At 39.0% G+C, this 21,661-nt stretch overlaps 1 protein-coding gene across 1 annotated transcript in view; it reads left to right on the top strand.

The window, feature by feature from the left end:
* Positions 1–10,297: 10,297 nt before the first annotated feature.
* LOC145438077 (uncharacterized) overlaps positions 10,298–21,661 on the top strand; it is a 32,495-nt gene continuing 21,131 nt past the window's right edge. Inside the window, exons 1-3 of the mRNA XM_080315470.1 lie at positions 10,298–11,247; positions 11,309–11,371; positions 12,307–12,393. Coding sequence (XP_080171596.1) covers positions 10,968–11,247; positions 11,309–11,371; positions 12,307–12,393 — 430 coding nt within the window. The 5' untranslated portion in view covers positions 10,298–10,967. The remainder of the gene's footprint in view (positions 11,248–11,308; positions 11,372–12,306; positions 12,394–21,661) is intronic.

The raw sequence follows: 21,661 nt of genomic DNA, 5'->3' as shown, positions 1-21,661 counted from the left end.
TCGACTTGACTGGACTCGAATTACCTCCAAAAAACGAGTGACTTGACTTGACTCGAGTCACCTTCGAAAATCGATTGACTTGACTTGACTCGAGTCAAAATGTGCAATGACTCGAGATGACTCGTGACTCGAAGGTATAGTGACTTGATCCCGACACTGCTAGAAGCGTGGTTCATTGTGTGCTATGAGATCTACGAAGTATTTGAGCAGTTATTGCCCACTGCATGGTGTGATGACTTTTTAAGAGAAACTCTCTTGCGTGATTTTAATTTCTGTTTCAAATGATTGCGAATTTTCCCCAGCACAGCGATCGAGGCCTTCGGCATGGCGTTCTGGTTGAGAGAAACGATATCACTTCTACTTGACGGTCATATTTTCCAAAATTGATGAGTAGAATGTATCCATTCTTAGTAATGATGAGACCAGATAAAGGGGCAAATGACACTGTCCAGATTCAGTGATAAGCCCGTGATATGTTCGCGAAATTTAGCGACTAGTGAACTGTTGCAATGGTCAAGCTAGCATGAGCTACCGTTCCAGCTCGAATACCCGATTTTGATGAGGAAACATAAATCAATCATCTCAGAAAACTGCGCAGGGATATGTTGGTTTGATTGTGGATTATATTCCAATTAGAAATTCCTTACCGGATATAATCAATATATTCTGTAAACTTTCAAAACATAAAATCATTGAAGAGCTGATTATATTGTAGTGTAGAACATTTTTTGAGTTCACCACAAAGTTCAATATCTCAAATCAATCGTTCTGGATACGCAATTAAATAAAACCTTATATTTTACTTTTTCGTCGTTGCCCCTCCCCGCTCATCATTGTTAGAACGTGTTTTCGGTGCCATGACCAAGTTTCTGACTCACCACAGAAACCGACTTGACAGTAAGGGACGTGGGGACTTGAGATTTTAGAATAATATTGTTCTAATCAAAACTCAAAACCAACATGACGATGATGGCGATACTAAAACACCAGCTTCATCCGTCTCATTTTATTAGCTGTAACAAATGCAGAAAAACATTCGTTTTATGATTTAGTCGTGGCGAGGAGGAATCGAGGGGCGCTGGTACTTTATTCGTTGTCCAGGCGGCGGTAGCTCAAAACAGTTTGATAAACACTGAAGCCATACAACAAGCCAAAGAAGAATGTTTGGTCGCAACCGTCAAATAATATAATAAATATTAACTCAATTGTTGCCATAAAATAACGTTTCGATGTAGGATGGAATTTACAAATTTGAGAAAACATACATATTGCCCGTAAATCGACAAATAGCACGTTATAGCGAACAAACCACACTGGCAATGGCAATTTCAATTAATGTTAAACATATAAATAATTACAATTACAATTACAATTACTGTTAAACGTGTAATTGATTCGGTAGAGAGGTGTTCTTTGACAATCGTAGCGACGTAATTAGCAACAATCTCAAGCTATTAATGTTTCATTCATGATAAGTAGAATACCCTCTAATTAAAAATAAATTGAACGTATTCGAACTATTCCTAATCCTGAGTACTAAAAACTACAAACATAGAAAAAAATTTAAGCGACTAATAACAACCAAAAGTTTGATCGACTGGCAACGACTAATAGCGAATAGGCTACAAGACAGCGAATGAAATGTAATCAAACGAATACTCAGTGCTGAGTAAGGCAAATGAAAAGTATTTGGTAAGGCGTCAGCGATAAATATGATATCGAGAAATTGTGTAAAATTAAAATAAATGCAAAAGGAAAGAAGCTCCCGATAACTACGAATTACAAAATTTTGGTTCGCATTCATATTTTCACTTCCTCAAAAACTGTTAGATTGCATTTGGTGAACATTAGGGTGCGCAAAGTTTCTGGCCCCAGTAAATTTGGCTAAGATTGGAGGTTTGGATAACATCTCTACAAATGCGTGATCAAGTTCGATGAAGCCTCGGTTGAAAACTTGAATTTCTTTTTGCAATTGTTGCAGCAAGCCGCAAGCCTGACCGTGGTGTAGTAAATGGTTCAGTACAGTTTTCAAAAGAGTTTATTTGCTGTTCGTCCATTTTTGAAATATTAGGATTTAGTTTAGCCCAGTGGTCCTCAAACATTTTTTAGACACATGCCTCATTATGACAGTGAAATATTTCGTGCCCTCCCCAGAACCACTGGTTTAGCCTATATTGTAATTCACTAAGTCAGTGGTTCCCAACCGGATGGGGGGGGGGGAATTCCCCCCTTGGGGGGAATTTTGAAATTTTTAGGGGGGAATCTGGCTTAAATTTTTTAGGGGGAATCTGGCTTTGGCATTGTATCGGAAGATACACTGGGTTCACAAGGTTTTTAGATTTTTATGGTAGAGAACTGTGAAGTAGAAATTAGTTCACGAATTGTATGTTTCTTTGGCGGATTTCAAGCTAGGTGTACGTTTAAATGCCTTCCGTAGATATTACACCCCCTGATAAAGTGAGGCTCACGAGACGACTTCGTTGGGCCCGCAACAGCCTCTCGACCAAATTACTACTAAGCAGGAAAACGTCAAGCCGAATTCAGCAAGAAGCCCGATAGTGAAATTGTTTAACTTTTTAGGCCAACATATGAGCTAACGTGAAAAACATACCAGATTCATCGATTCAACTCGAGTCCATAGCAAGCGGACTTGTTGATTTATTTTTCGTTAGCGGCTACATGACCGGTCAAATTTAACTGTACTTTACCAAAGTTTAGTACGTCCGCATTCGACATAGTTCGGACATATATGAATATTTTTGGCCATTAATTGCTCAGTCAAAAGATGGTTGCGCGCTAAAAAGCACGTATTTTTAGTCACCGGCAACTTTTTCATGCGGGGGGAATTTTAGCTCAAATATCGGCCAAGGGGGGAGCAAGACGAAAAAGGTTGGGAACCACTGCCCTAAGTTTTCTGTTGTTACTGAAGTATGGGAAGCAGTTTAGCATGGCTGAATTAGTTAACGAGACACGCATAGAACACCCATGTCAACAGGCTAGTTACTTTATATTGTGATTGTCAGGTTTCAATAACAATGTAATTGAAATTGTAATTAGGCAAAATTTCTATCAAATTACAATTACAATTACAATTACACAATATGGAAATGCTTCAATTACAATTACAATTACAATTACATGAAAAAATGTATTTAATTACATTCAGCCGAATTACAAATTACAATTGATCCAGCTCTGCATCCTACATGTATTGCCTTTAGTTCTTGCTATTATGTGATTTCGCGCAGAGATCACAACAGAGTCACTTAAGATTCCCAAACGGAAAGCTGAATATCCCGACCAAACTTCTGAGCAAACAATCTCTGAAATTGGCAAGATGCATGGTCGTTTTGGGCTGAATTGTTGTCATGCGGCCAGCGCCATCCGGAGAGTGGTCCGAAGTTGAGATGAAAAGAATTGTCAATAAATATGTGAAAATTGTAGTACACGAAAACGGTTCACAGTGCAAATCCGACCAAGGTTCGTTTGTGAGTGTGATCCTCCAAATTTCAGAGGTTCACACACAGAACGCGAACGTGAAGTCACGTACACACCATCCCTAATATTTATAGGCTCATTAGCAATACCGTAACTTTGTACAAAGCGATAGGGTCTTCATTATATCAGTACTATAATTCTATCCCACTGAGGATTCTTGTTATTCCTTTTCGGTGGCCGCTTGATCTCCATCGTCGGTCCCGGTGTGTCTTTTGCCGCTGTCGCCTGTCCACAAATCGCATTGATACATTTCGATAGTCTCAGGGTCTTTTTCATTGATTTCCAGAGCTCTTTAGATCCGATGTTGTATATGATGGGGTTGATTGATTCCGTGAAATTCACAATCCAACGGGACGCCAGGAAAGATAGCATAATGGAACGATGACTCTCATCTGTAGTGACAATCCAAATGCTGAAAGCAATTTTTGGGATGTAGCCAACTAGGAAGATGAATATGATAGCAGAAAGTTGTACCAAAGCATGTTTCTCCCCTCTCCAAAATTCCCTGACACCTGTGAGTTTCTGTCTTTTCATCTTTTGTCGAAGCATCGACGCCACGATGACGATGCATAGTATTACGATTGACGATACCGGCAAAATAGTCATGAGCACCGTGTCAATGAAAAGCGATACGTAAACAATCGGCATGGCAGACGTTTTGCAGAAGCAAATGAGCTTGTTCGTAATAATTGATTGGACGATGTCTAGTATATATGGTGCCGGAGATAGGGTAACTACAGTCACAGTAAGCCACACGCTAATCACTAACGTTTTCGCTCTTCTCAAATTTACAAAACCACTACATTTAGTTGGATTATGAACTGCATACAATGTCCATATCGACAGTGCGAGAACCAATTGAATTGTGACAGCCGACGTTATATTTTGTACTGGAAGTAGCGTCTCGCAAAAAAATCTGTTCCAAGGATAACCTTCATGAATTGCCGAGCTGAATATTTGTACGACGAGGAATGGCGAAACGAGTGCTGAGATAATGTCAGAGCAGCATAATCCCATGATAATGACATCGAGAGCGGTTTGTTTCATTTTGCGTAATTCCACGAGAGTAATCACATTTGCAGCAAAATCAAAATTCCACACGATGCCGATACAGATTCATTCTTTCGCTTACTTATTGATTTTGCCGAATCGAAATATTGTGATACCCAATGAAAAGATGAGTATCAGAATCGGATTATTAAGAATTTCATCATTTGAAAACACCTCAAGACTGCGATACAATGAAAAGATAATTGAATATTATATTCATCTTGAAGTGAAGTCAAATATTTTCGGCTGACACTCGTCAGGGGTAATCTTAAGCAATCAGTAGAGAATTGGTAGTTACCGTGACGAGAGTCAGCCCAGGTGCGTAGCATGGCTATGGCCAACATACGGATGGCTAACGTGCGGTGTCCACAAGATTTGTGATGATAAAACCTTGGCTAAAAGTGACCGTCTCTGGTTGGCTAAAACCTTCGACATTAATATGCCTGGTCGTCGAAATGGGTGACAGTCGGCACAGTTCCGCCCTCTCAATAATTCACCCTAATAAGAAGACGCGTGTGACGCATACAACTGTAGTCACTATATCATACATGCCCATAAAAACGTGTACAGTGTACACTGAATAGAGAGAAATAAAAGATAAAATGAAACGACTAGCGATGAAAATGAATGACGCATGTGTCGATAGGCGAGCCTAATATGTTGAGCACTAACTGTTATTCATAAGACTTTGAATAACAAACTACATGACTTGATGCACTTGCATTTCCTCTCAAATCAACGTCACGAAATTTGTAGTGATGCTTGCTTATTTCAACTTATCAGAAACAAAACTATATGTGATGAGCTTCAGACGCCTTTCTTTGCGTTTCGAGCGTGTTAATTGATGACTTAAACAGAGCGACTAAATATGTATAACGATAGTGCACTGTGAGGTATACGCTTCGTGATGTTATCAAATCTAGGATCAAACGCAAAACAATCACGGCCTCATCGCCGAAAATAAATACAAGTCAAAATCAGGATACATATGAAAAATCCCTGTATCCCTGTATCCCGGTATCCCTGTATCCCTGTATCCCTGTATCCCTGTATCCCTGTATCCCTGTATCCCTGTATCCCTGTATCCCTGTATCCCTGTATCCCTGTATCCCTGTATCCCTGTATCCCTGTATCCCTGTATCCCTCTATCCCTGTATCCCTGCATCCATGTAAAACAAGGACATATCTGAGAAATCTGGACGGTATGACACCTTGGCTGTAATACAATCATTGGTGTCATGTAAACTGAATCGTATCGTTGCAAGTGAAAAATATCAAGCAAATCCAGCTAGGTCAACTGATATTTCAAAATAATGTAGTCTGTATACCGGGATATTTTTTTTTGTTTATTCGTGGAAATAACGCAATACTGTTGCGAATCAGCACGTCGTCACCCGAGTTTGTTATCTCAGCAACGATATTTGGTATCTTTCGTCTCGGGTCATAAATACCGATATCTTTCGAAGTGCTTCGTTCTATTTATAGCTGAAGCGATATTGATCTCATTGTATTTTAATGCAAGGCTATTACATGATGCAGTTGCAGAACATTACGCCAGCTTTCTTGCTCATTCGCTGTTATGTGTTTCACAAAGATGACTACCATGGCGCATGCGGCTCTCAACAACGATATAGTGAGAATTCGCGCACAAAAACACTCTTCTAATTCCGTGTGGTCACATATTTTCTTTCATGCGACAGCATGAACCATGAGATGTATAGGGGCTTCACTGTTTCTGCACCTAGGTATGTAACTGTCGAGGTGACTCAGGTTGCGAATTGTATTTATTCTTTATTTCATGATTTTTTTTCCCATGAACCATGGACGAATAAGATACTTCGAAACAAAAACGTTCGTGCGAGCTGCGATGCTAATTCAAAGATCAATGGGGCAACCCGATATTAGCGATCCATTTTCGCGAGATTAGTGATGGAACACAGGTAGTCCTGTTTATTCGCCACAAATTCCCACAAATATAATGTTTCTGAGAACACACCAGCCGCAATAGATGATTGTCATGCGATACCTTCATTGTCTAGCTATATTAGGCACTGCAGTTGAAATACTTTTCAGATAAAGGGAGTAGCGATCTCGCAGTTATAGTATGAGTCTATTTTATGGAGATTGAGGTATTCGAGTTATTTAATTACAGTTTAGTTGAAGAGTTGCATGCTCCTCTTCCGTCAATGTCAGGGTATGATGGCGCATATTTGAAGCAAGATATAGGCTACTCATGTCCTCATGTCATGAGATGAAAACTTTCATTGTAACGTATAATTGGAGTTGCATTTAAAACAAAATCAATTTAACAATCACATAAAATCAGGGTAGCCATACGTCCGGAATATCCTGGACGTGTCCGAAATTTCCCTGTTTAAACTGAGTCCTGGAGGAAATGTTGAAATATGCCGAATGTCCGGAATTTCGAAGGCTTCAAGGAATCTGAAAATACTTTCGTAAAATAACATAAACAATATCTTATTTTAGGGATGATGTACGCTGCTTGATTTTTTTCTTCGCGCTGCGCGCGATTTAGTGTCGCTTCTATTGATTTTAATAAGTATGGGAGGTTAATCTAGGCCCCTCCTCGCCCCATGCTCCACGTAAGCGGTGACTTAAGAAAGCCTAGAAGTGGGCTGTGCTTCAAGTCGGTAAAGACGGAATCATAATGAAGGATATAGTCTTGCTTTTAGTCCTTCAGATTACAACACATATGGAATGCACACATGTGGTGGACTTTTGTTTTGTGGCTTACTGAAAATCAGGAGTTCTCAAAAGGCTTGTAGATTAGCGTAGGGCAGACCTGGACATTTTACGGCCCGCAGGCCAAATACAGACTGCATGTTGGAAGTGCGGAGGAAATTTTGAAGAAAACAAAACTGTCTCAAAAGACTCTACTTCATGTTGATGAACGAAATAACTTGGATTCACCTAACAGCTCTTTCTATTTTGAATCCCTTTTTTCACTTTTTGCAAGAAGCATGGTTATAATCAGAGTAGTCAAAGTAGTCAAGAAAGCTACTCAAGTAGAATTAGAAGTAGCGACGACAAAATCTACCCAAGTACGAGTAGAAGTACTTCATCCACAAGCAACCTAAAACTGCTTGAAGTAGAAGTAGAATTGACCGACTTCAAATCAATTCAAGTAAGTAAGTAGTTGTGAAAACAATCCTATAATTCGTTCACATAGATTGTCAAAAGGTGCAAATTGAGCTATGCGAAAGGTGTCGAGCTCGATTCATATTGATGCATACCAGTAGGTATCCAATTTTCGACAGCATAAGCAAGCATTCGTCCGCATCATGGCATGAAAATGAGAGTATTGATATGGAAATGCGATATTAATCCTCTGTTTTCCCGAACAGCAGGTTTTAGAAAATATCATGGTATGGTGCCCTTCCCCATTTTATAAGACCCGTAGTTTAGTTGTAGGGCAATACGGAGAAGTTGTACTGTGTAAATACTTTGCGCGATTAGTAAACGTTAATAAAAAATATGGTGAACCGGAAAAATGCCATATTGTGTAGCTTTATTTCCGGAAATTAACGGCATTACTGCACTTGCTTTTATACTTCAGCATGTATTTTATCCAATCAAAAGAACTGATAATAATTAGAACTCAAAGTATATGATACTGGGAATTGACAGTGAATTATAAATACTACTTCTACAAGGGGAACATGTATTTCATGTCTTTATTCCAGAAAGTTTCAAAGTGGTAATGTGGTATGGTAAAACTGCTTTAAAACTAAAAAAAGTCAGAGTCCACTTTTCCAGATTAGGACACGCCATGGACATGCTGGATTACGATATGATAAGTAAATGCTAGTTTGCGCAACATCGGTTTCAAACGTTGTGATGAGCCATATATACTGTGATGACATATTTCATATGGGCGAAGAGTGACAATGTGGTGTGAACGTAGCCACGCCAACCCGCTACCTAAATTATATTCAACGATACTTTCGTGTAATCATACTGGTATCTCCGTATCCACTGCGCGCGAATCGTGACGAAAATTCTCAGCTTTACTCTACTTTTTTGAAAACTTAATGTTTATACTCCATGAAATCAGCCCCGAAAATCTTCAGGCTATATCTCCCTGAATGGAGGATTGAACTACTTCTACTTGACAAAATGAAAATAGCGAAAAGTAAGTAAGTAGATCACAAAATATTACCAAGTAGAAGTAAAAGTAGCGAAAATCGGATCTACTTGAGTAAGTACCAGAAGTAGAGGAAAACTACTCAAGTACTTCGAAAAAGTAGAAGTACTTCGTTACTGACCACCTCTGGTTATAATAATGCACCTCGAATCATTTAGCGTGTCATGTAAAATCATCTTGCGTGCCACTTTTAGCATGCGTCTCAGGGGTAGCCGATCCCTGGTGTAATCTTTAATAATAATAATAATAATAAAGTCGATATAGCATGGGTTAATTTAATTTGGGATTATGACATAAGTACGCAGTCATTCGGCTGAGGCTGCGTGACAACGAATTAGGAAAACCTGCCAGCGAAATTACCAAAAAGGCAGGGCTATTTTACCAAGCTACACAACGCTCGGGATAGTGACCAATAGGGCTGCTTTTAAAACAAATGGTAGTTCAAAATACTTTGTTTGAAACAGATTTTAAGCAGTGTTTTAAACAAAGGCCTTTTTAAAAAATGTGTTTTTCAAGTTGCGTAATTATGCCATAATTGTGTAAATACTTCCGAAAAGACATGTTGTATGAGCCTTCGGACGACTACCACCCTATATAGCCGATGTATACGATGGTGGGATGGTTGGAAACCTCAAAATAGACGGTTCAACAGCTATAGTACGTAGGTAATGGTCAAAGGAGCTATATTTACCATATGTATTTCAATTGTGAATGTCAATCCACTATGACTTCACAATTGAATATTGGTGACGTCATGTTAACAAAAGATGTGTAAACAGGGACCTCGCTTTAAACATGGTTTTTTTAAATAGATTTTTGTTTTAAATGCAACCCTAATGATCAAGCCGCAACATCCCATACATTTAGTGTCTTAATCAAACGACATGTCCAGGGGTTGATGTGATTAAAAATAATTACCAGTGCTTTTTGTTTACCATTGTTTTGAATATTTACGTGGAATAAATATTATATTTGTACTTAAACTCTAAATTAATAATTGCCTAATACTAACACATATCCACCCAGAAGCTTGTGTTAACCACGTAATTCATTGCTTTCAATTTATAAATTATTAGAAATTAATACACCGCCACTCAAGTACTTCCAACTTCCTTTACTTGCAAGTTAATTCATCAAGGTAATCTAATTTTTCGCTGTATCTACTACTATTTCGTCACATTATGTGAGTTATTTACTTACTTTTCGCAATTTACAGTTTGTCAAGTACACGTATTTTGTACTTCCAATAAAGAAGAGAAAGATAGAGAGATATCAGTATATTCGAGTGACAGTATCGCTCAATATCATTTCTGTATCAGCTGCGTGGTTCATGTGCACACTTTCAGGCCGCACTGTCGTCCATATGACAGTTTAATCAATGGAAACAGAGCTCAACAAAACGTTTTGAATTATACGATCCATCCTATTTTCAGTTGCCTTCCTAATAGCACCAATCGGTAAAGTAGTATTCGATAAAACTTACTGGTGTCTTTCATCGACTACGGGCCTTAAAATACGAAGGAGGGCGTCATACCGTCCCATTTTCTGAAAGAGGTACTGGGGTTTAAAAAAAGTAGGGTAGCACTGTTCTATAGTAAAGGTATCATTTTTTATTACGTGATGCGGTGAAACTCTTGGAACGTCGAAAACGAGATTTACATAAACACGAACTTGTCGCTCCTGCTCCTGCACCGTCCATATATGTCAATTTTCAGGTTTTGACGGTACATGAAAGCGCATTTATGACTGCTATTCAATATTACATACTTAATTGAGTAGTTTTCAAACCGTAAATTCTAATTCGACTTGAAGTGGTTTGAGCGTGTTTGGCAAAGCATTACTTCTACTCGTAATTGAGTGGATTTCCGCGTCTCCACTTCTATTTCTACTCGAATTACCTTCTTAAGTACTTCGAATACTTCTAAAATCACTTCTAATTCATACATTGCATCCGAATCAAGAGGCGGGATGCTAATTTGGCGAAAAGTGCGCACTATAGCCACATAGAGAAAGAAACTAGGCGACTATTCTTTCTGACTCGGTTGGTCTGCAAGGGTTCCGTTTTGTCAGAAGGTTATATATATACCGGTCTAAAAAAATACTGTCACAGCGAATAACATTGACTATGGCGACGTAACAATTAACTTATAGGCCAACTTCACTCCTTGGTAACAAATGTTTCGCAGTGTCTTCATTGCAGATCCCTGATTCGAACCATTTTTGTATTCCAGATCGTTTTTAGTTTTGTTACACAATGTCGAAATCCATCTCGATGATAATTCCTATTTTCGCACTATTCTGGTGCGTGGTGTCGAGTAGCCAACAACACTTAGTCTGTAAGAACATAGAAGATGTGTTTCCGGATGATGGACCAGCTGAAACCCGACCACATTACAGAAGAGTCCAAGGCCCTCCAGGCAAAACCGGCCCCAAAGGCGAACGTGGAATTCGAGGATTCCGTGGTACTGAAGGTAGCCCAGGTACGGTTGATTACGACCGAGTTGATGACGTCATCGACGAGAAAGTAAGGAATTGTAAGTCTTTCACGAAAGTATTCCAAACTCGATCTGGCCAGTACATATATTTCCGTTACAGCCTCGAGCGTAATGAATTCAGCCATCTCTGAACTGAAGAGAAACCTATCAGCTATGTTATCAGGTGTGCATTGGCTATGTATTGGCATTCATATTTAGGTAAGATAGATGAATGAATATGCAATATTTCGATAGTTCCATTAATATAGAAATAGTATAACGCAAAGAGTGTCGGTTTTTGTTTGGGGTTGAAATCAATAAAATATCTCTGAAATGTCATTTCCAACTCCAGTATTTAAAAGCCCATTAGCAATTAAAGGGTCTCAGCGCTCTTAAAATGTGTTGGTCTCATATTGAAGAAGAGGTCGGAAAGAAAAATTGACCGCAGCCGTTTTCTGCAGAAAGCTCCGTAATTGAACTACAACTAAATGATTTTTGTATAGTACCCCGTTCAAACTCCAGATGCCGCGGCTGCGCGTCATCGTTTCTTAACCCGTTGCGAAATTTCTCGCTCGATATATTCGCTGTCGCACTTGCTGGACGCGATTAGGCAGTCACGCAAACAACGAACGATAGTTAGTTGTTAGCCGGAATTGTCAGTCGGAAAGAATAGTGTCTTAGAATCAGAATTAGTTTATTATCGTTGTGACACGGGAAACTGATTTTATAAAATTGATTCCTAATTTCGGTGGTGTCTCGTTTAAGATATTACCAATATCTTACCGCATTGAAAAGAATGAATTCGATAAAGTAGTAGATATTTTAGGGTTCTTTGTTGATCTTACTACTGTATTCCCTCCATTTGCTGTCGTTTCTATCACGGATCATAAGAAAAACTCACATTCATGGATTGCTTACTAGTCTTCTAAGCACATGGGATACCGATTTCGTACATAATTTCGAGAGCTTGATCATCCGTTCCTAATTGGAGTCTATGATATATATTTTCTTGAACCACCTAAACGAGTCAACCTTAAAAGAGAATGGTAAAACTGCAATACAATCAGGGTTTACCTAATGCGCAGGCACACATTATCAAATGTCGAATTGAAATTTTAGAATGGGAAGACTTGAAGCCAACAATTGCCGAATTAAAAAGGAAAGAAACAGCAGCAGCAGCAGCAGCAGCAGCAGCAGCAGCAGCAGGTTACAATTTGACCCACTCATGGGCTATTCGCTTTCTTATTGAACTTTATGAATCATTCTGAATAATAATTGAAATCAAGCTCCCACGGCGTGGATACCAAGTCATGTTCGTAAAATGTGTTCAACCCATTGACGGTCTAACCATCACACTAAATATTTTTCCGTTGGTGACAACGCCAAAGAGAACGCGTTGCACGTAAAAAAAAGAACACCTGAATAGCCGTTGATGTTGTGGTTTTGTGTTGTGGCATGTGGTGTTGTCTCATATAGACGTTTCCTAGGCACTATGTAAAAACTGTGCCGACTTTGAAGGTGGATATATAAAAATCACCCTAAAGGTGAAATCCTATTTACACCCTATTGAGCTGAAAAATCCAGAATATTTCTCTGGCATTCGGACGATTATTGCTAGCCTCGAAGATTCTGCCAGCGCTACCCAGCTACTTTGTGCTTATAGTGCAAACGTCAACGATTACTGCACAGTGCACATATTTATTCCATTAGATTACCGTAGTATATAAAGCCCACTTACTACTAATGCTCCAAACCACAAATCAATATATACGGCTGTCTGAGTCAAATAATAGCATTTGTGGTGAGTGTAAGACCACCACACGCATATCAGAGAAAATTAACAAGGTGCTGCGAATTGGTTGCTGTGGTGATAAAAACATTTATTTGATGAATTAGAAGTGGCACTTAATAGAATAAGATCAAAGTGGTACCACCAAATGTACATGTGCAGGAGGGGATTGTCGGTCGTAAGAGCGATTACTAGCTGATCTGGAGTTGTCGACTCAGACCCCACCGCTTGCATGTAGCATTGAAAAATCTTTTATGTGATAATGAAACCATCGTATTCAAAATCAAATACAATATCAGACCATCATGTGAAAATCAGTGATAACACGAAGCATGAAAAAATTGATAATAAAAGCGAACAATGCACAATAAATCAGGAATTCTGGCATGGCACTATTGCGCAATTTACGCACAGCATGAAATAATTAAGGCTTGCAATGTAACCATTGATTATAATAAAATGGAAGTCAACAATATGATGCACAATGAAACAGGGCCACGGCAGTACTAAAAAATTATTACTTACTCAAGACGCACATCTCCGAACTTAAAAGCGCAAGATATTTATATAGTTTACAGTGTAACCATCAAGTCAAGTCAATGATTAAATGCAAGGCAACGAAGTAATGCACAGTAAAACAGGACCACTGCAATAGTATAAATCAATATTTGTGGCATAGTTACTTGAAAGTTTAAATACCTTAACGTAACTTTCAACCAGATGTGGCCAGCAAGAAAAATTCACCTTATCTAAGTTAGATTAGAATTTTAACAAGATTAGATTTTTTCAACTCAAATTAGAATTACAGCTACAAGGTTAGTTTTCAAAATTAACTAGAATTAGAACTACAATGTTTTAAAAATTAAATTACAATTACTGAATTTGTGAAAACTTGGAAATTCGATGAAGTTCAGTTCCTATCACGTCAGAGTTCATGCTCGAACACATGAGAACGGCAAATATCTGTACAAGCTCAGCTCAATAGACACTATGTAGTTCTCTTGTAGAATTTTCAGGAAAATATACCAAAAAATAGAATTATCATGTTGTCCAGTTGTTCATGTCTACTTTTAACAGGATAAAATGGTCATAGTTTACAATGAAACATTGTAAATGAACGAACGAATGTCCAATAATCCAGCCTTGGATCGATCCATTTTGATGCCTGGCGCCGACCAGATGCGGTGGATCATTCTTCTTACTTATGGTATCTTGTGAGCCTGAAACAGACATATTTTTATAAGTGATTGGTATGACAAGTCTTTGCAACATTTTTTCAACAGCTGCCAGCAGCTTCCCATCCTATCCTCTTTGATTTCCATAACCAAGAGGTATGTAACGGTATTAGCTGCACCTCAATGTTATCTATGATGCAACAGTTGACCTGCCAGCTGGACGTTCAACAACCCCAATAAAGCACGACAGTGCACAACTAAATTAGAAGTGAAAGTATCAATTGGATTTTGGTCAAACCAGCACAAACTGCAATGTTTTCTTGAGATAGCTCAGTTAGTTCGAACTGTGTGTTTATAAAAGTACATTCGCTCCTTTCTAAGAAGCGATAACCTTGACGCAAGTTGAAATGACAGACTAAGGCAGAGATCTCCAGCATGAGATTTTTGTGCGGGTAGCTTCTCATTTTTACTATAAGAATATTTTATACATTGAATTTCAGCCTAATGAAACTGTAGCAACCAGCTTTTAGGGGCGCAGTAATAAATATGTGACCTGCTGGGTTTTACATGCATGAATACAACTTTGTTCGGCAAATTTTGTTGAAATTAAATGTAACTTTTACCGGATTTCAGTGAAACAAAAATTGCCCTAATTACAAGGTAAGGACATTCATGACATACACCCGTTAATAGGTCTATCTTTCCTGCTTGGTTGCCATAGTTCATAGTGTTATTCCATGATTTGGGCAATCATATATATTCATTGAATTTGCAGTTGTGTGTACCTGTTTTGACTTGCAAAGCAGATAATCCAGTCTTTTATTGGCGGTTTATTCAGGCTTTCAAAAGTAATGACTGCAATTTCAGTAGCTTTGTCAATCCTGCTGTCACTATCACTGGATTGATACAATTGAATAAAACAGTTATTACTAATGATTAAGCCAGATGTGTTCGTAGTCCTAACGTACCTGAAATGCCACTGTCCAATCTATGTATCCTTCGTTAATAATTCTTTTTCAAATCATCATTTGTGGTTGTGATAATAGTCTTGGAATCTTCTCTATCCTGATACGAAAAGTAAAACCGTCACGAAACACTAGTACAGGTGGCTGATAACATTAGGCGAGGGCATTATTGACATTTAGACTTGTTCAAAAACCCATGACAAGTTCTGTCTGTAAGTGTGTAGATTATGAGGTTTGTATCTATGGCTGCAGCCGTTCTGACAATATCAAGGTAAATAAGATTGGGAAAAATGCAATTCTGCATAGCATATACCGGTCACCACGCAACATTACAGTTGGTAGCAGCATTCAACCCACACAAGATGCATTGAACATTTTGAGTCAGCAGTGTAGGAAGATATCACAAGGCAAGAAAATGCAAGTGTATTTCAACATTCACCAGGGCGAGCTAACAGAGCACATGAATGAAATTATCACTGCTGACAAAGTGGTGGCATAAAGCAACAATCATAAGGATTCCCTGCTGTCCTTTGTACACTACATGACCATGGGAAACACCAATTAGTGGTGGACATGCAAGCACTTCTCAATTTTTACAGGCAGACCTAACCACAAAAACGACCCTCCATTTTACATCAATTTCTAAACCGATTATGATTTGCAACTCTACTATGACGAAGCGTGCAGGCATTAAGTTGAATATCATGATTCTTATGTCGTTTAAGAAAATGTTTTCCCTAGCTGATCTGGGCTTTAGTCTATCAAAATTGGTAGAGCCAACAGTGCATTGTTAACGAAATATTATTCTAACAACATACTAAATTATGAAGTAGTAATCTCCACATTAATAGAATACAACTTTGAAATGACAAACTGAAGACTACAGTAGATGGTGACATTTAATCCCGGAGAAGATAAACTGATAATTATACTGTGCAGTATGACAAGGTACCTAAACTCGAACAGATTCATGTGGATTTCAACATTTACCATGGAGAGCTGCTGCTCTGCACTTGAATAAAATCATCACTGCTGACAGAATCAAGCAATTATTCCAAGGATTTTCATGTCAAGTTTCTGCTAATCCACACTTCATGCACAACATTCCCACGGGGAACACTGAAAGGTAGTGATCATACGATAACTTGTGGGTGTTGGTTTACCTTACCCGAAAAGGACACCAATAACCTTGAACCAACCTCCGCCCTCTCGCGTTTCATAATTAAGCCAGTGAATGATGCAATAGCTGGCCAATTACGTAATTTTCCGTAACAGTACGACATTAAAGCCTTGATTATGGTAAGTGAATCTTGTACAAATAAAGAACAAACAAACCAAGGTGGCATACAATTTAACATTTACCTTTAAAATTGTCGATAAGCTGCGACACAATTCCACTATTCACCGAGCATCTCTTCAAATCTGCGCTCTCTGTGACTGTCGTGATGTCGTATTGCAATAGAATCAGCAGCGGACTTCAACTTTCGCCGTAACGATGTCCGCGTTGTGAGAAAATAGAGGAATAGACGCGAAGAAAGAGAAGACACCAAATTTCTCTCGAACCTGATGTTGTTTACGCGATACGGCGTTGCCGCCAACGTGAAAAAAGGCGATACTGTTGTCTCGTATTTAGAGTGATGTTTATGTTGTATGTAGCCTCCTACATATCGAGTGACATTACGGGGCAATTATTTCAGGAACATACAACAGTAAGTCAAGCAAGGTTCCAACGAGTTTCTGGAGAAATTTTGCTTTGACAAAAGCTAATAGAATCGAAGATTGCACACATCCTAAGCGATTAAAACAGCCAGTGAGGAAAACATGTCGATTTGACTAAAATCGTCGTTCAACTCCAGTGGAGATCCCGAAATGATGATGACGCCACCAAATAACTACATCGCCATGTCTGAAACCCTCGTGATATTCGAGTCATAAGAAGCGAATCAATCGTAAGCTTACTGAGATAAAATTCCATTGAAACTAAACCACTTGGCTGCATATTGCACATAATGCACATATATAAAATCCAATTGAAAGATTCAAAATTTCTTTCTTGCACGTCAGAGTGCTTTAGGTATACAGTGCTGTAACGGAACTATGGCCCTTTTCATACCGGGGTTCCGGGAATAATATTTCCCGGAAATGTTTCCCGGAACCCCTCTATGTGAACATAAAACTGGTTTTACGCGGCGGTTATGAACGCGCTTATTTTCGGAGATTTTTACGGGACCGACTGAGTATGAACACGAATGGCGCAGCTGGGTTACCGGAACGCTGTCAATCAAACCTTTAGTTACGGGAACGCGCTGTTCATTCAGGCTGCGTGTATTTCGAGGTGAGCTAACTGCCGTATTTTGATCTTCTTGGGTAATGGTGTTGGGTCTGCATTATTCTTGGATTTATATTATGTATGCTCAGTGCTCACAATACCTAGTCAGCTTCCTTTTTTCCGAGGTTTTGTAAACGTGGCATGGCTAAAAAGGTGGAACATAATCTCCAGATGATGCAGTTACCAATTGGGTGAGTTGCCTGAAAACTTCATGCCTTCAACACTAATTTCGTTGCTGATCTTAACCCTTGCCAAATTTGTTACATTAAAGGCGAGTTTCTAACCATGGATATGTTGTGCGTAGGTTAGTCACCATCATATCGCCTACTGAAAAAGGGCTTTGGTAACATCTGCTTTGATAGTGAAAGCACACCTGAATCACTAACCAAAATTGAAATTGTACGAACGTACTGGTAAGCCATCACACATCATCCAAGCCATAATTGGGATTTACCTATGCCTTCATTCTCTTGTTTTAATATAGTTAACATACCACCAAGTCATTACTTTGCTATGCGATGCGATGTTAGGCAAGTGAACTTATATCTGATCTTTTTGCAGGTCTAGATGGAGGATACTGATGAAAAAAAAGGAACTGTGCATCAAGTTATAATTTTTCTCATGAATAAAATGAAACAGAGCACAAACGCATCTGGTTAAGCAAGAGCATTGTTTATTGAGAAAGTCACACAGGGAATTTCCGACATCTGGGCCTGCGATACTTGGATCACCACCAGGTCTTCATTGCGCATACCATCCTCTGTATTATTGTGGCCTTAGCGGGTTGCAGTTTCTGAGAAAAGCCGACCACCGCGCCTTCAGTCGACCAAAATATTTCAACCTTCGTGTGTTATTCGCTATGTTTCTGAAAAATCGATTGTGAATTTGAAGAGCAGCAGAAAGGAAATTTATATTACATATTGGAAATTGTTATTAACTTATGCTCTGTAATTAGCTCTAGCTTATGCTCTGTTTGTGCCTCAGAGAAAAGGCTTCATGAGCCAGGGCTGAAACGGATAGGCAGCGTCATCAGTTATGTAGGCCAGTACGGAACGCTCCGGCTCCCAACCATGAGGTCATTCCGAAAAAAACTTAATGCAGCAAATGCATGTTTGGTACAAATGTTGCTGTGGTAATTTTTCATCCACCTACCAAACTCAGACTTGTACAAAGTACTGGAATTCCACAATGCGCAACTTCAACTAGAACTACCAACTTTTCAAAACCTACAATTAGAATTTCAGTCTTAATGAAGTGAGCAGGGTTGTAACCAAGTCACAAGTCGATCTCACTTTTATAGTTTTGACTCTAGTCAAGTCGAGTCATTTTCAATTCACCATCGAGTATAAGTCATCGAGCAGAGTGTTGAGTCCAAGTCATTGTGTTGACTGCTCAGTTTTCAGTTAAAGTCTTGTTAAACCCACTTTTTACAACGCTGTGTGGTGATATCGAATGTTTCGCATATCGCATTTATAATATACTGATTTTCCTCACTTTTAGCAGTTTTTGGTCGCATATTCAAGTACCAGTACCAATAGACGAACTCCCAATAGTGTACTACTTTTCGAAATTATAGTGAAATGTTGGTCTTGGTCGTCTGAGTCTTGAGTTATATGACTTGGTTCGAGTCATTCGCAATGACTCGAGTCCAAGTCAAGTCAATACACTAATTGACTCGAGTCATCTGAAAATTCTGACTCGAGTCATTACAACTCTGGAAGTGGGGTCTTAAAATTGAGACTGATTCAGCTCTTCAAAGTCCATATAAAATTCTCACGCTTTTTTGGCCTATAAATAAGACCAAGAAGCGCTTCTTAGAAGACAGATTATATCAGGGGTGGGCAAACTTTTGAGCTCGCGGGCCGCATTCAACATCTGAATCCATTCGCGGGCCGCACTATATAAAATTGGGATCATAAACCAAAACGCAATATTGCTGGTATTTGATTATATAGTGAGGACATGGAGATAATATATATGCTTATTTGAAACAAACCAAACATTGCTATGATGATATCGTACACGCGCCAGAAACAATGGCGAGATTTCATAGGCTGATGGTCGACCTCAATAACCAATTTGTCAAAACTATAGAGATGAAAGTCTGTAGTCCCGATTCTTAGAACAAGATTGAAATTTAAATCTGTGAGCAGTGATCAGTTCATAGATTTACTAATTCCGCTTTGGGTTCAATTCCAGGACACACAATGCTGACAGCATCATAACCATGTTAGCTTCAAACACGCTTCTACTATATGTGTAGATTTCGCGCCCCCTTAGCGTCATATCACAAAACGCAATCAGGATGCTATAGCAAACCTAACGGATTGTTTGGTGGCATGGGAGGTTACGACTATTGTTGAGGGATTTTTAAATATGAAATTCGTATTGAGTACAGAGCATTAATTAGGAATTGGAAGGAAATCGCGCAAAGCGGGAAAAAAATTTCAGTTGAGCTCAGCTTCACGATCCCCTTCAGATGCTTTCATGACCCCAAGGAGCACGCGTCCCCCAGGTTGAGACCCACTTCCTTAGAATTATCATGGTGAAATATACTAAGTAAAAGTTTAATCATGTCCCTGCATCAATTCGAATTTTAGGACGCATTTTATCAATATTTTTAATAAGTTTCTTTAGACTCTCGCGGGCCGCACAGAACGGCATGCGGCCCGCGGGCCGTAGTTTGCCCACCCCTGGATTAGATTGTGCTTATCGAGACAGTATTTTATTGCATAAATTTTTTTGATCTTGATTTCAAGGCGAATTTTGCTAACGAAGAAACAATATAATCTGTGGTCTTAAAAATTAGACCGAATAGTTCTCATGAGACATGAACAGTAGAACACAAGACACAACCAGCTGATTGAGACAATTTTTGATGCTTACGTTTTTTAACTCTTATTTTAAAGACAAATTTAGCCTTGTCTTAAAAATTCAGGCGGGTAAGTCATCATGAGCCAGGAGCACAAGAGATGACTATCTTGTTGAGACAAATTGATTTTTTTCCTTTTCACGGACCTGAACCAGGCTCATACACTTTCGGTCGAAAAACCTATTTTCCCTGAATGTTAGCAATGGCTTGTTGTCTGAAAGTGCATGAGCCCTCCAGGTTCATGGATTAAATCTGACGGAATCGGACCTACTATTGATAAAGGCCGGACATGGACATTAGGTGGTACCAGGTTGTTGGTTGCATACCACCCTTCAAATGTATGGGGTATTCGTATTTGCACCACAACCAGAATTCAAAGTACCTTGTTACTTTGACTGATACACACATACATTGATGGGCTATCCGCTACCGACTTGAACACCACAAATGCTATAAGTATTGACTCGGACAGCCGTATATATTGTGATGAGTTTTGTGTAATGAGTGGTAAGTGGCATGTACTTTCATGGTAGTGAATGAATTGTAAACTCATTATCACAGTAATATCCCAACACTGCAAACTCAGGTCCCTCACACTTTCCTTTCACTAATAACTTAGTGCTGAACAGATTGCCACCGCAGCACTGCTAGGCCAACTATTTTCCATCAATTTGGGTCTCATTTGTGAGACAAAGAAGTAGTCAACTTGGTAAGACCAATTGGTCTTTCAGACTTCTTTTTCTAAAATAATGATTCAAGACCAAATTTGTCTGATGTAGTGGTATGCTATGCTAAAACTGGCTTCATACTGACATTCCACTATGACAAATATAGAAATATTACTAGGCACCAGCAATAATTTCTATTAAAATCAACTTGTGACAGTTGCCTTCCTAAAAATACCTGGATCTATAAACGATTGGCTCCATTGGCTAGCCTCCAAAGAGCAACAGCTACTCAGCAATCAGGAGAAATTGAGTTTGTATAATTTGCTGGCAGCTTTTCGCTATGGTCTCGAAGCTCGTTGCAGAGTATACCAAACGTTTCTCTCACGGATTTCTAGAAAGCTCTGGTTTTTCTGTAAGGTGTAAATAAGATTGTATTTAATTGTATTAAACTGACTTTGTCGTACCCGTACGCAGATGTGATCGGTGGTTCTTTTCATTTCAAGACTCTATCCTCTTCGTTGGCTTTCAGTTTCAGCTCTCATCTTCGGTTGACAATATAAAAGCCAGGAACATGTTCGGTCTCTATTACTGATCAGACATGGGGTGATTACTTCATGAATGTAATCGATTGCGATTACGATTACTTCTGAATCACGCGATTACGATTACGATTACG

This window comes from Botryllus schlosseri, chromosome 4, assembly GCF_051294905.1.
Source record: "Botryllus schlosseri isolate E-star chromosome 4, Bs_hap1, whole genome shotgun sequence".
Taxonomy (NCBI): domain Eukaryota; kingdom Metazoa; phylum Chordata; class Ascidiacea; order Stolidobranchia; family Styelidae; genus Botryllus; species Botryllus schlosseri.
This window is presented reverse-complemented; position numbering and strand designations above follow the sequence as displayed.